The 16585-nt window shown below is 43.4% G+C and overlaps 1 protein-coding gene across 3 annotated transcripts in view; it reads right to left on the bottom strand.

Annotated features, from left to right (window-relative positions):
- Positions 1-16585, bottom strand: part of osbpl8 (oxysterol binding protein-like 8) — a 386181-nt gene that overhangs the window by 280450 nt on the left and 89146 nt on the right. For all 3 annotated transcript variants that reach the window (XM_072484706.1, XM_072484705.1, XM_072484707.1), the window contains one exon: positions 2290-2343. In XM_072484706.1, coding sequence (XP_072340807.1) covers positions 2290-2343 — 54 coding nt within the window. The remainder of the gene's footprint in view (positions 1-2289; positions 2344-16585) is intronic.

A 16585-nucleotide genomic window follows, 5' to 3' on the forward strand; every position in this document is an offset into this window, starting at 1 on the left:
TGAACAATTCCTTGGTCTATTCTCAAAACTCCAGTTGTCTTAAACACTCTTTCTATCCAAATGTCCTGGTTATCTGGACTGTAACTTGAAACCTGCCTCTTTGCAGCTCCTGTACTGTCCAGTCTTTCTTCTCGTAGAGATGAGAGATGCTCACTCCCTGAGATCCTGTCTCCAACTGCTCTCAAATTAGTAAAACTTAAAAGCTTTTTACCTTACAAGGACCTCCAGTTGCTACGCAACACCACATGCTTCCACACTTTATTTATTTTTCACACCATAGCCCTCTCGAAGCACAATAGAAACACATTTGAAACTTAATCCATCCCTACACATGTAAACACCTTTGTCCAGCATGAATCTAACCATAGATGTTGCCCTTCCAAACACAGATACATTAAATTGAACACTTAAAACTATACCGTATTTATTTACCAATACAAATATAAATACATTAAAACTATCTTTGTTTTCCTAGCAACAGTAATTAGGAGGAGTAGGCCATTTGGTCCCTCAAATCTGTTCCGCTAGTCAATAAGGTCATGGGGAATCAGACTGCAGCCACAGCTCCACATTCAGCCTACCATCTATAACCTTTGGCTCCCTTATTTGTCAAACAATTATTTACCTCTGCCTTAAAAATATTAATGAAGCCTGCCTCCACCGGTCTATAGAGAAGTAGATTCTAAAGATGTCTGACCCCAGAAAAAATTCTTTTGGAAGTAGAAATGTATCAACAAACAGGGATTGATGAGGAGTTCCAAAGTAGGGAGCCGCTGTTCCCCTGAGTTGAAGATTCAGTTATGAGGTGACACTAGTTCACGGTGAGCAGCAGGAGGTTTAAGGGGGATTTGAGCAAAACCTTTATTGCCCAGAGGATGGTGATGGCCTAAAATGCACTGCCTGGGAGGGTAGTAGAGGCAGGGTGCCTCAAATACTGTCTCTTCCATGTTAGGAAAGTTCAGTCTTGTGAATTTTGTTGTGCAGCTATCTCTGAGTTTGCTATCAAGTGAAATTAAATCGTTTTTCTGAATGGATGTTTCTCCGGCCTAGTTCAATGTTTTTTTTTTAAATTTAGAGTACCCAATTCATTTTTTCCAATTAAAGGGCAATTTAGCGTGGCCAATCCACCTAGCCTGCACATCTTTGGGTTGTGGGGGCGAAACCCACGCAAAAATGGGGAGAATGCGTGAACTCCACACGGACAGTGACCTAGAGCCGGGATTGAACCTGGGACCTCGGCGCCGTGAGGCAACAGGGCTCACCCACTGCGCCACCGTGCTGCCTAGTTCAATGATTTTAACAGAGCGACTGAATCATGAACCCAACAGGTTTCAGCTGCTTTTTACAGTAACCAGGATGTCCATATACCATCTAGCTACAAGGATCAAACTGTGCCTCACATTTCCCCTCCTGGCCGAACAAGCCATTCTCTTTTCCTTAAGTTTCTGATAGCAGCCTACGCTTCCAAGTCTTACTGTATCATTTAAACATTTTCAATGCAGAATTATTCACGTGCAAGATCCCAGGCTCAACAAGATCAACGTCAGGTAACCTCCCAGCATCAAAAAATTCCCTGTGTGCCATTAGATATGCAAACATTTCAAATTAACATTAACTGGACTTGTCCACAGAAGATATGCAGTGCAAAGCATTCAAGTTCAATGACTAATTGGGAGTGCAAATGACACTCAAGATGGAAACCAAATTATTTGTATTTGCGCGATGTTTAAGTTCAAAGTTCCGTATTAATTTGTGTTATTTTACTGAGCCTGCTTCATATTTGACAAAGTTTTCTATAAAACCAATGTCCAACAAGCAGATTCAGTGCCCTCGGGCGTGTACTCAATCATGCATCTGCTAGAAAGTGTTCTACATTGTCTAAATAAAGAGCTACACTGTGACACCTTAATGCTAAGTTTAGCATCATTAAAATTTCAAACTATCCATACTTAACAGATATTGTATTTTAAACCCAAACTATTTCTCGGCAGCTGCTTGTGTTCTTCAAATTGAGCAGCTCATTAACATTCTGACATTTTGGTAAATGCATTTATGAAAATTTTCCTTATAAAATCAGTTACTGAAATGTACAAATGGCTAAACGCACTCCTGCCAGTATTTAGAACTCTACCAATACACCACTGTCAGTCAACTGGCCTCCTGAGTTTTGGTGGATCGTTGAATCAGATTTACTCAGTACTTCAGCTTCCTTGAATGTTTTCAGAGCTGATCAATAGCAATGTAGACTTATTACACTTCTTTAAGATCCATAATGTCCAATCTCCTTACCTCAGCATTTTGTGAACTGTGCTGGAAATCTGCCGCTTGCTTTTTTGGCCTCATCTGAAAGATTAACAGAACAATTAGAAGACAATAAGATTTTAAATTTCAACGGGTTGGAAATATAAACATTTCATTGGTCAATTACAACTAATACAGAAATACGTATTCAAATGCAGTTTATTTCTTCCATGATATTATTTTTTAAATGAATTTAGAGTACCCAATTCATTTTTTCCAATTAAGGGGCAATTTAGCGTGGCCAATCCACCTACCCTGCACATTTTTGGATTGTGGGAGCGAAACTCATGCAAACACGGGGAGAATGTGCAAACTCCACATGGACAGTGACCCAGAGCTGGGATCGAACCTGGGACCTCGGCGCCGTGAGGCAGCCGGGTTAACCCACTGCGCTACCGTGCTGCCCCATATGACTTGTATTAATACATGATAATAAAAGCAAAATTCTGCAGATGCTGGAAATCTAAAATAACCGAAAATGCTGGAAAAACTCAGCAGGTCTGGCAATATCTGTGGAGGGAGAAACAGAGTTAACACTTTGAATCTGTATGACTCTGCTTCAGAGGTAACATTTTATGACTTTTTAAAAATTGAATATGTAGTATTAAAATTACTACCACCTAATTCTTAATCATCTTAAATTTCAAATGTTTTCTGTTATTACTTACAAATGATAATGATCATTATAACTCTGATCTAAATGGCTAACTTTTGATCCTTGAACTGCAGGTTGTAAAGTGAATACAAATTTGTTAAAATGTCACTGAGGTGGTAAAGTACAGGCATACAAGTTAAACAAGCCCGACGCTGTGACTGTTTAGTCTCGAGAACAAAGTGTGCAAAGCTACTCTTTTTAAGCCACTCACACTGCCCACCAGTCTGCAACAGCCTCCCGATGATCACATCTCGGAATATCCTGGTAATCCAAAGTTGTCTTATCCAGATTCTCAACTGTACAATTGCAGTTATCAAGAGGAAAATGTTAAAATAAGGTTAGTCCTTGGATAGCTAACAGGTCCACGTAAATTCTCCTTTTCTAGAGTCTGGCAGTTCAGCTTTCATCGTGTTTACAGAGACATTACAACACAACAACAAAGCTGGTCCAATGTTGGAGTAATTTTACAATATTAGCCTGCTTACTGAAACAAGCATGATGGAAAACAAGTCTGAATATTGTCCCTTCCTTATTTTCCTTCGAATTTTTTAAAACCTGAAATCTTGGGCGGGGTTCTCCGTCCCACCAGACCCGTGTTCTGGTGCAGCGCGGCCCCGCCAGCAGCCGGCCAATGGGGTTTCCCATTGTGGCCACCACCATGCCATCAGGAAATCTGCAGGTGTGAGTGCGCTGCCGGTGAAGCAGAGGATCTCGCCGTTAGAGAATCCCACCCCTTTCTTCTTTTCCTACCTCTACGAGGGTAACCATCACTGCATATTATTTTCCAAAGAGGAGCAAATTCCTCCAGGCCTCTCAGTATTAAATGTGCAACTACAAGTTTCTAATGACTACTTGCAGCATTTTCTGCATTTCAGATTCCCAGCATCTGCAGTATTTTGCTCTTGTGCCAGTGAATTGATACTTCACCTTCTCTACAGCTTTCATACCCTTCGTAAATGGTTGTCAAAAACTGCACACACAACTAAATGTAATGTGAAATCTTTTACAAATTGAAGATAAGCCTTCAAGCTTTTGTAATCTATGACTCCAAGCACAAAACCGAGGACGATCTAATACAATCTTTATCAACTTACGCTGTGATCTTTAACGACCTCAGTAACCTTACACCAAACTCCTCTACTCCATTTAAACCTGTACTAATGCCAATTAGTCTTATGAACAAGCGGCAGTTTGGGTGAGATTTCTCTACAAAATGCTGCAACTTACTTGCCCTTATCCTTTTCTGACATTTTTACAAGACTTACTGGGGCATTATTCCATGTTTTGCAAATTTCTTTGCTTCCTATATTTAGCTTCTTACGATCTTGCCTTGTTTAATCGCATATGACATTTCTACCTGCTTATCAACTAAACATCTAAAGATTACTTATCCCATCCAAATAGCTAACTTTATTCCCCTGACCTTACCCACGTCCCAGGCCTCCCACCATCTCTTGGCAGATGTACCCAAGGTCTGCCCTGTTATAAAATCATCACATGTTCAGTCTTCTGCTTTCTTGTTGCAAGGTAGTCTCACCAGTCACCAAATCTTTGTAAAATGCTAGAAATTACCACACAAGCTAGAGAATTAGGTCAAAACCAAACCACATGGCTTTTCTCAGAGAAGAATAAAGTCAGTCTCTCTTCCTGTTTCTTGCCGACAATACTCTGTATTTTGCGCTCTCTCTCTCTCACTTCGATTCACTCACACATTCTTATTATTTCTAATTTAGATGCAATATGCCACTCCCATTCTTACTCAAGGCCGACCATGTGTGTGTGTCTGCCACACACAGTTCCATACCTGAAATTCCACACCTTACCTTAAGCTAAAGCCTACGGTAAAACAGCAACATGATGAACAGCAGATAAAGGGATGGGAGTAGCTAACAGACTCTCCAGGATGTGGTGAAGCAAATGCAGATGAAAGAACACACAAAAATTACAGCTAAGCATTGAAGCACTCAGGTCAATGAGGGGAGGGAACATAAAAGAACACACAAACACATTCAAGAGAAACACTCAGGTAGTCAAGCTAGGAGTGCGATGGAATTTTGGGTGGTTGCTTCAGTGCAGAGATTTAGTGGCTCTTGGGAGAGGTTGTACAGAACCTGCACTGATGCAGGAGAAGCAACCAGGATGGAAAAAACAGAGCTGGGACACATTATTTGGCAGTTCTCAGGTCTACAGTGTAAAATTGGGAACCAAACTGGCTTTTCTGAGTCAATGGAATAACTAAAACACAACTGACCTATCTGCATTGAGTGCTGTCGTGTTGCATCATAGTGCAGTTGGAGTCTGGTGAAACAGGGCGTTAGGCGAAAGAAGAAAGAGCGGAAAAAGCCAGGCCTACATGGGTGAAAAACAACCCAGGAGTGATGTTACAGGAAAACGTTAAGTTCATTGGCTGCTAAGTAACTGCTAATTTGCATTACTATTCTAAATTGCTTTCAAAAAGTAGAAATACTTTACAAATTATGAAAACTAAAAACCAGTTTGAAATTTAAAATAAAATAAAATTAATAAAACAGGTGCAGGGCCAGGCGATTTGTTGTACCTGCATTATGTGGGAGATGGTGGATCTAGTTCCTAGTGAACACATATGTACCAAGAGTTGGTTGCTCGAGCGTTGATGAGCTGGAGTCCGAGCTTTGGACGCTGTGGCACATCAGGGAGGGGGGATATTTATCTGGATGCTGTCTTTCAGGAGGCAATCACACCTCTGAGATTAATTACCCTAAATTCAACCAGTGGTCAGGGCTAGGAGTGTGCGACTACGAGTGAGGCAGGTAGAGGGACCCAGGAGATATGGTTGCAGGAGCCTCAGCCTTTGTCCTTGTCCAACAGGTTCCAGATTGATGCTCCCAGTGTGGACGAGAGTGGGACTGTAGGGCGGATCAGCAAACTGACCAGAGCAACATGGTATAAGGAGGCAGTCAAGTGTGGAGGAGAAAAAAAAGAAACCTAGTCATAGTCAGGGATATTATAGTTGGGGACATAGACATGATTAAATGTGACCAGGGTCGAGAGCCCCAAAGGTTGTGTTGCCTAACTGGTGCCAGGGTTCGGAATATCTCATCTGGGCTGCAGAGGAACTTGAAGTGGGAGGGAAAAGATCTAGTTGTCATGGTTCACGTAGGTAACAAGGAGGATAAATGTTCTGCTGAGCGAATACGAGCAGCTAGGGACTAAATTAAAAAGCAGACCCAAAAAGGTAATATCTCCGGATTACAATCTGAGCCACATGCTAATTGTCACAGGGCCAATAAGATTAAAGAGGTAAATGTGAGGCTCAAAGTTTGGTGTGGGAGAAATGGGTTTAAATTCATGGGAATCTGCCATGTATTCAGTAATGGGGAAGGAGGGAGCTGTTCTGATGGGACGGTCTTCACCTGAATCATGTTGGGACCAGAGACCTGGAAAATAGCATAACTGGGGCTGTAGAGAGGGCTTTAAACTAAATAGTGGGTGGGGATGAGGTTCAGTTGCCTGGAAAATTAAAATTAAAGGAGATGTAGTAGTGCAGGTTAATGATGAGAGAGATTGTTACCAAAATAAAAGAAAGGGATAGAACAATTGAATGTCATATTGCATCAAGGAATCAGAGAAGAACAGAAAAATTTGACAACAGAACAAACTTAAAGACTGTGTCTCAATGAGTTAACTGCACAAATAGAGACAAAGGGGTATGATTTGGTGGTTATTACTGAGACATGATTACAAGACCAGCTCTGGGAGTTGAATATCATAGAATCATAGAATTTACAGTGCAGAAGGAGGACATTCGACCCATCAAGTCTGCACCGGCCCTTGGAAAGAGCACCCTACCTAAGCCCACACCTCCACCCATTGCAATGAAGTTACTGTAAAAATCCCCTAGTCGCCACACTCCGGCACCTGTTTGGGTACACTGAGGGAGAATTCAGAATGTCCAATTCACCTAACAAGCACGTCTTTCGGGACTTCTGGGAGGAAAGCGGAGCAAACTGTAGCCATCTGGGATGGCCACTTCTAGAATACAAAATGGATGTTTGCAAAGACTGTAGGAAACTATGGACAATGCTAAGAAAGCAAGCAGGCACAGAGCCTGTATGCATTTGGAACCGCAGCTCCCAGACGAGACTGAAACTGTAGGCCTATTAGCATATTGATGGCCCATCTCCGGGAACAAAGGAAAGGCACTCAAGCAACCGATCTAGCTCCAAACCTCCTGGCGCCAGTTCCCCAAACCGAAAACATAAACAAAGCAAGGCCAACGGCCACCTAGGACCCGCCAAGCCATCAGGGCACCCACCCCATTTATTGGTCAAGATCAATACGAGTCATCAAGATACGGCCCAATTGATTGCGGCCAAGTTCAAGGCCCGCCCAAAAGCGCGCGAAACCCCTTCGGGTATAAGAAGAAGGTCCCGAGAGAGAATCGCTCTCTTGGAATCGGCTCTCAAAGCGGAGAGACCCATCCACCAGCTACACCAGAAGCAAGTAAGTCCAAGGTCAACGCTCGCTACCAGACGGACGACCTTAGCTGTTCCCCTTCGCCACTTCGCCCCAGCAGCCACAGATCCGAACAACGGCCATTGTTCCTCTGACTGAGTGGGCGCCCGAAGCTAAGTATAGGCTTTAGCAGTTTAGTCTGTAGTATTTCGTGCATGAGTGGATATTGCTGTGTATGTAAATAAATAGTATTGACTTTGAACTAACTAACTGGTGTACCGGCTCTTTGATCAGTGTTCAAGTTTGAACCTTGTGGCAGTATCGAAAGATAGCTGGCGACTCTAAAGCAAACGTAATTAGGATTAAGGAAGGTGACCATATTGACCGCCATATTTAGAACCAGATAAAGAGAGCAACATTTACTGGCGACATCTTACGGGACTCGACCTAGAAGTGGCCTAGTCACTCCGAGAGAACCCAAATTTGAATTGGAATCCAATTGGAAACAGAAAAACTACAAGTGTAAGAACGATACTGATCAAACCTCCAAGATTCGGAAGTGTGTTAATGCATGCGTACTAACAGGGATATAAGGTAAACCTGAGAGATTTTGTCGCGTAAAACTGTCGGGAGTTTTGAAGGCCGGAAATTAGCGTAAGCTGTACCCGTGTTTGCATCACCACTTTATCACCCCCTGTTCCAAATTCGGGAGAGACCACAGAGATAGAGAAAAATGGCAATGAAGGCAATGGATCACCTTATGAACCCCCAAGAATTAGAGGTCGCAGTGACCAGTAGAGTTGGACTGTGTCCCGTATGGGAAGAAGAGATCAGAAAATATCTCAAAGGGAAAGGATGACCCCTTTGGAGTGAATTCTGCGCCAATGATGAAACAGGTCCCGGAAGTATAGGGCATACTTGGTGGGAGAACCTGACAGAGATCCACAAGAAGAGTTTAGGGAAAGCTCGCAAGCCGATGGCACAATTGCGAGGCACAGAGGAGGTCGTGAGGACGCTCCGTAGAGAGATTGAGGAGAAAGACAAGAGTAGTGAAGGAGATGTGAATGGATATGAGAGAGAGAACAAGGAACTGGGAGAGCAGTTAGTGGCGAGGGACAAGGAGGTGGAGGATGCCGAGAGGGCACACCAGTCTTGTCTCGCCCATTTGAGCAGCTTTCAGTCCCAATATGACAAAGCCTACCAAGACACGCAACGCGTGGTGTTGGTAAGACAGGGAACCAAACAACAAGTCGAGTAGTTACAGAAACAGTGCAGCGATTTAAAAGCAGCCCTACGAGCACTCCACATTTCCATGACGGAACAAAGGCAGAGCTCGGTAGATCATGCAAAGTGCCTGAAGCAAATTGCAGAATTGCAATCTCTGCTTTCTGTTCAGAATGGGTTTCAGAGCACATTTGGACCCCAGTTAGACCAGGAAAATGGCCCCGATTGGCAGGAGTTAAATGAGACTGCCCACAGATATGTACATGCGACATGTACACAGGAAAAACCTCAGAAACGAAAAGCACCCCAATCCCCGACTGCACAAGCAGAACACACCCCTATGAACCCTGTAACCACACATCGCAGGGCAGCAGCAGAAGGAGACTCAGATTTCCTATATGCTACCCCGTTAACCGTCACCCAATTAAGAGACGGGTGTGATAAAATAACACCGTTCCTATCCACATCGGACCCCCACCAGTTTTTCGCTAGAGTAAAACAGCAGGCGACCATGTACGGCCTGGATGAAAAGGAGCAAGTGAAGCTCACAGTTTTAAGCCTCGACCCTTCAGTCGTGGCAGCCCGTCCCGACCCACAGAATGTAGGAGGAGGCACCCTACAAGAAATGCATACAGCGATCCTAGGTGCGATCGGCTATAACAAAGGAGACCCCGTAGAAGGCCTAAACAAGTGTAGGCAAAAGAAGACAGAGCACCCCACAGCATTTGCTGGACGCTTGTGGATACATTTTACTGCAGTGTTTGAAGAATTAGCCCGCGCCCATTTGTCCCCATATAATGTAGCCAAATGGACCCGCATCCTAGTCTTTCATGCAACAGAGGCAGGACCCGGAGCTTGCACACATTACGACCCTTCAGACGAGGCCCACAACGAAAAATGGGTTTTAAAGAGATTGTCCCGTGCTTGGGAACAGTCGTTCCAAGGCAAAACAGTGTTTGTTAAAGCAGAGGAAGAACATGCAGACATGCATCCAGTTAGGACGCACCAGAACCCCGCATGGGTAAATGAGGGCAGGAACAGCCCACAGCAAACCAAATCCCAGGAGTGTTATAATTGCGGCCAATTAGGACATTATGCATGAGAATGTCAAGCCCCTCTGAAACAGCAACCGAATCAGCCCACAAATGCCCCCCGAACAAGCAACGTCACCAACAGCCCCAACCTCCCACCCAGGGAACCATACCCAAGGGAGCAATGCACCAGAGAGCCTGCTCCATCTTACGTGCCCCAGGGGTCATGTTACAACTGTGGGCAGTCACAACACTTCGCTCGAGATTGCAGGAGACCCCCACCACCAGCTAGACTAGCCCCCAGATATGAAACAGAACACCACCCACAGCAGCTGCAAGGTCCCAGCTACCCCGTGCAAACTGTGAGCACTTACCCACCACTTCTCATGGCAGGGACACCTCAGCAATGCCACTTCATTTTAGTTTCTCTCCTCCTTCCTCTCTTCTTCGGTCACACTACACTGCCTCCATATGCTAGTCACACCTCAAGCCAAATGTGATTTACGGTATCCTTTCTGATGAAACCTGCACTATATTTGTAATGTATGTTTGTTTCTTATTGTGAATGTTAAGTGCTGTTTGTTCATTTAAAGTTTTCATGGCCCCACGCCACCACTCTTTTAACGCCCAATGGCAGTTAGAGGAACTAGTTTGTCCGCAGCCAAGCGATCATAACTGCTTTTCTGCTTTGAAGATAGTAGTTAGCAACAAATGCAACCCCCACGACGACCACAAATTCTTACCATTCGTGACGGTCGCTCAGGCAGTGGAGAAACGGCTCTGGTCCCCACCCTGCCTGAGGACCCCCCATCTGGTCAGCTATGCTCAGGTCGAGCACATACGGCACTGATCACCATCCTACCCGGGGTTCCACCCATTCGTATCCGCCGCAGCCCAGTTCAAAACTCTTTTGTTTGTTTACGGCGACCCTTAGGTTGCTTCCAGATGCTATTTACATCCTCAAACATTGGGATGGTAGATCGCACAGGCTGAGAGATGGCTCGCACTGTGTCAGTATTTTTTTTCTCGGATGTCTTGTCCCAAATATTTGGTTTTAAAAAGAAAAAAATGAGGGAGTCACAGGTGGTGACCAATTACAATGGGTAATTGGCAATAAAGAACAGACAGACAGACGAGATCTTAAACAAGATAATAACAGAAATTATGCTTGTGTCCATAGAACTCCGGAATCACAGAAGCCGCAAGAGGAAGAAAGAAAGGAGAAAAGCTGAAGACAACCATCATGCTCTACAGTTGGATCTTAACGGGATCCCTCCAGTTGCGCACGGACGCTACACCCCTGACCCCTACCACACAGGCCGTGAATGTTTCCCACCCCTGCCATACACTGTACCCAGAGATAGTTACCGATACACTGACCTGGTGTGACAAGTTCATAACTTGGTATTCCCTGTCCTACGTTGTGGAAGCACTACTAGTAATTGCGATATTCTGCAGTGTTGTTCAGACACTGAGACTCAGGAAATGGCGGAGAAAAGCCTCACGCACCCCGGTATACACCTTCAGATCCCCTATTTTCGGACTTCAACAAATCCCTCAACCCCTTTAAGTGAATTAAAGTACATCCGTTTTTTTTGGGGTGTTTGTTTTGTTCTAATAAAGAAATGTAAAACTCTGTGCTTGACTGCCAAGCCAGAGAAATCTGTATTGCTGCTATTGTACAGTTTAAAATGTTGTAAATTATTTTGATTGATTAAGGATAGTTTAGTTCAGGACAGTTAGAGGTGCCAGTTTTTTTATTTTGTAATGCATGCCTGAATGTCATAGCGCCCCATAGAATTTTATGATGATGTATGTACATAAAGTAATTTAGGTAAAAGTTTCAATTCATAGGACAGAGTAGTGTAGAGCCTGTCATTCCTTATGGGTGCCCGACTTAGGAGGAGAACAAAGAAGATGCAGTAATTTGATCCTTCACGCTTCGCGTTGAGGATCACAAGGAGGCAGTGCAGCCATCTGGGATGGCCACTTCCAGAATTCAAAATGGATGTTTTCAAGTGGGTGCCTGAAGCTAAGTATAGGCTTTAGCAGTAGTGATACTTTAGTCTGTAGTATTTCGTGTAGGAGTAGATATTGCGGTGTATGTAAATAAATAGTACTGACTTTGAACTAACTAACTGGTGTACCGGCTCTTTGATCAGTATTCGAGTTTGAAACTTGTGGCGGTATCGAAAGGTACCTGGCGACTCTAAAGCAAACGTAATTAGGATTAAGGAAGGCGACCATATTGACCGCCATATTTAGAACCAGATAAAGAGAGCAATCAAATCCACGCAGATATGAGTAGAATGTGTAGACTCTGCACAGACGGTGACCCAAGCCAGGAACCGTGCTACAGTGCTAACCTCTGTGCCACCGTGCCGCTCACAGTTAATGATATTCAGTTCCTCAAAACTAAAATATATTCCAGAGAGGACGAAAGATTGTAAGAGGGGGAAAAGCAAGCATGGCTAAACAAAGTAGTTAAAGATAACAAAGACATAAACTAAGGCATACCATATTGTACCGGCTCGTGGCAGGCTGGAAGATTGGGCAACTTTTAAAGATCAACGAAAGGTTGTTAAAAACTTAATATAAAGAACAAAGGTAAATTACAAAAGAAAACTATCGCAAAATAAGGACAGCAAAAGCTTCACGAAGTTTATAGAAGGGAAGAGAGTAGCTAAAATGAATATTGGTCCCTTGGAGGATGAGACCAGGGAGTTATTAGTGGGGATCACAAACGACAGAGATGCTAAATTAAATGTTGCCTCGGTTTTCACGGTGGAGGATACTAGTAGCATCCCAATAGTAACAGGTAATGCACAGGTAATAGAAAGGGAGGAACTTCAAAGAATCATCATCAATAGGGAAAAAGTACTAAACAAACTATTGGGATTGAAAGAAGAGAAGTCCGCAGGGCCTGATCACATATCCTAGTGTCTTAAAAGGAAGTGGCAGTGGAGACAGTCGATCCATTGGTTAGAATATTCCAAAATTTGCTGGATGTGGAAAATATTCCAGTGGATTGGGAAAATGCTAATGTCATGCCCTTATTCAAAAAGGGAGGGAAGGAGGGAGGCTGAAAGCAGGAAACTATAGACGAATTAGTTAAGGATCCTCTAGAGAAGAGTGATCATAGCATAATAGCATTTCAAATCCAGTTTTGAGGGCGAGAAACTGGAGACTCACACTAGCATTCTGGAGTTAAGCAAAGGTAATTACATTTGCATGAGGACAGATTTGGCCCTTGTGGAATGGGAAGGAAGACTAAAAGGCAGGACAATTGATGAGCAGATTGCGGTGTTGATTACATTAATAATTACATTATTAATTAAGTAATAACAGGACAATTGGAAAGTCAAAAAGCAGTCCAGCAAAGTCTGCATAACTTTCTGAAGTATAAATAGTGTTTGACTAATTTGCTAAAGTTTTTCAAAGATGTAACAAGCCAAGTGGATAATGGAGATCCTATACATGTACATGTAGTATATCTGGACAAAAGGTTAATACTCAAGGTAAGATCAAGAGGGATTAGGAGTAATTTATTAGCTTGGATAGAAGACTGGTTAACCGACAGAAGGCAGAGAGGTGGTTTGAATGGGTCTTTTTCTGGTTGACAAGATGTAACTCATGGGATACCGCAGGGTCAGTCCTTCGACCACAACTATTTACAATAAATATTAATGATTTGGACGTAGGGATAAAGGGTACCAAAGTCAAATTTTCAGATGACACTGAAGTAGGTGGGATAGTAAGTTGCAATAAGTAAGAAATTTACAAATGGATATAGATAGCTTAGGTGAGGGGGCCAAAATTTGGTATATGCAGTTTAACATGGAGGTTATCTATTATGGTCTGTAACTGTACAAGGCATTGGTGAGACCATACCTGGAGCACTGCGCACAGTTTTAGTCCACTTATTTGAGGAAGATGTAATTGCATTAGAGGCGGTTCGCTAGATTGATTCCAGAGTTGAGGCATTTGTCTTATGAAGAGAGATTCAGAAGTTTAGGCTATACTCTCGGGTTTAGAAGAATGAGGGGAAATCTAATTGAGGTCTATAGGATGATAAACAGTATTGACAAAGTAAATGTAGAACAGATGCTTCCTCTTGTGGGCAATCTAGAACGAGAGGTCATAGTTTTAGGATACAGGGTGGCAAAGTTGAGGAGCAATTACACCTCTCAAAGGTTGTGAATCTGTGGAATTCACTACCCCAGAGTACAGTGGAGGCAGGACAAGTAGATTTGAGGAGGTAGACAGATATTTAATTAGTAATGGGTTTAAGGGTTATGGAGAACAGGCAGGAAAGTGAAGTTGAGGCCGAGATGAGATCAGCCATGATCGTATTGAATGATGGAGCAGGCCCGAGGGGCTGAATTGCCTACTCCTGCTCCTAGTTCTTATGCTCTTTTGTAACTATGTGAAACAAATTTAAGTTAGCCAGAATAAGCCTCGATGTGTTCACCGGTACAAGAATAACTGGTGCTCAAACTTCATTTACAGGATGTGGGCATTGCTGGCTAGGCCAGTATTTATTGCCCATCCCTGCTAGTTGCAAAAAGTGACAAGTAGCTAAGCGAATGCAAAAGCTATGGCAGGAGTTCAATTTTGGGAAGTGAGTGGTCGGCCACTTCCGATCCAAGAAAAAAAATCACTATTTTCTTTGTTATGAGAGATTAGGAGCTGTGGAGGGCCAATGAGATTTGGATGTTCTGTACATGAATCACAAAATCAGTGCACAGGTGTAAAAATAATTCAAAAGAGCTTGTATTGACTTATCTAGAGGGGGCTGTAATTCACAAGGGAATAAGTGATGCTTTGGTTTCAGAGAATCTTGATCAGACTCCACCTGGAATACTGCACTCAATTTTAAGCAGCAGTCTAGCATTCATAAATTTGCCTTATATAGGAAACAGATTAGCAGCATGATAGTAGAGCTAAATGATTGCCTTAGGAACCTTATATTCCCTTTAGACAATGGAATTGTGCTCTAATTGAGGCATTCAAAATAATTAAGGATTCAAAAGAGTATGTCAGGAAACTATCCATTCTGGTGGGGCAATCCAGGACATGATGGCCGAATATTAAAATTGGAGTTAGTATTAAACCATAAAGCACTTTTTCACACAAACAGGATCGGAAAGCTAGAATGTTAACAACTGAAATTTTCAAGAGTGGAAGTGATACATTTTTAAGTAAACATATTAAGCAATGGAAGGCTTGTGGCACAATGCTTGTGTCTTGCCTCTGAGTCAGATGCTCTGGGTATTGAGGAAGATAGGGAATGGGTGACCACCAGACAGAGGGAGAATAGGAAGGATGTGCAGGAGTCCCTCTGTATTCATCTCCCTCCAAAACAGATATACTGTTTTGGATACTGTTGGGGGAGATGGCTCACCAGGGGAAGGCGGCAGCAGCCAGGTTCATGGCACCATGGCTGGCTCTGCTGCAGCGGAGGGCAGGAAAAAGAGTGGCAGAGCTATAGTGGTAGGGGACTCAATTGTAAGGGAAAGAGACAGGCGTTTCTGCAGACACAAACAAGACTCCAGGATTGTACGGTGTCTCCCAGGTGCAAGAGTCAAGAATCTATTGGAGCGGATGACGGTCATTCTGGAGTGGGAGGGTGAACAGTCAGTTGTCATGGTGCATACAGACACTAACAATATAGGTAAAAAACGTGTTGAGCTTCTACAAGCTGAATTTAGAGAGTTAGGAGTTAAACTAAAATATCTTCTATGTGCGGATCCACAGGAGATGGGCGAGATCCGAAATTCATATTTCATATCAATATTTACAGTTGAGAGTGGCATGGATGTTAGAGAACGTGGGGAAATAAAAAGTGATGTCTTGAGAGTGTACATATTACAGAGAACGAGGTGCTGGAAGTCTTAAAGCGCATCAAGGTAGATAAATTCTGGGCAGCAAGTAGCGCAGTGGGTTAGCCCTGTTGCCTCACGGCACAGAGGTCCCAAGTTCGATCCCGGCTCTGGGTCACTGTCTGTGTGGAGTTTGCACATTCTCCCCGTGTTTGCGTGGGTTTCGCCCCCACAACCCAAAGATATGCAGGCTAGGTGGATTGGCCACGCTAAATTGACCCTTAATTGGGATAAAATGAATTGGGTACGCTAAATCTTTTTAAACGTAGATAAATTCCCGGGACCTGATGAAATGTATCCCAGGAGGTTGTGGGAGGCTTAGGAGGAAATTGTGTGTCCAGAAGCAGAGGAATTTGAATTGTCGACAGCCACAGGTGAGGTGGCTGAAGATTGGAGGGGAGCAAATGTTGTGCCTTTGTTAAACTAGGGTAGCAGGGGAAAGCCTGGGGACTACAGACCATTGAGCCTAACGTCTGTGGTGGGTAAGTTATTAAAAGGTATTCTGAGAGACAGGATCAACAGACATTTAGAGGGGCAAGGACTGTTTAGGGACAGTCAGCATGGCTTTGAAAGTGGAAAATCATGACCCACAAATTTGATTGAGTTGTTTGAAGGGGTAACCAAGAAGGTAGATGAGGGCAGTGCAATTGACATTGTCTACATGGACTTTAGCAAGGCCTTTGACAAGGTACTGCATGGTATGTTGTTGAAACGGTTAAATTTCACGGGATCCAGGGTGAGGTAGCCAATTGGATACAAAATTGGCTCGACGACAAAAGACAAAGGCTGTAGAGGGTTGTTTTTCAAACTGGAGACCTGTGAGCAGCGATGTGCCTCAGGGATCAGTGCTGGGTCCACTGTTATTTGTTATTTATATTAATGATTTGAATGAGAATTTAGGAGGCATGATTAGTAAGTTTGCAAATGACCCTAAGATTGGTGGCATAGTGGACAGTGAAGAAGGTTATCTAGGATTGCAACGGGATCTTGATCAATTGGGCCAGTGGGCCGATGAATGGCAAATGGAGTTTAATTTAGATAAATGTGAGGTGATGCAT

Source organism: Scyliorhinus torazame, chromosome 19 (genome assembly GCF_047496885.1).
Source record: "Scyliorhinus torazame isolate Kashiwa2021f chromosome 19, sScyTor2.1, whole genome shotgun sequence".
Lineage (NCBI taxonomy): Eukaryota > Metazoa > Chordata > Chondrichthyes > Carcharhiniformes > Scyliorhinidae > Scyliorhinus > Scyliorhinus torazame.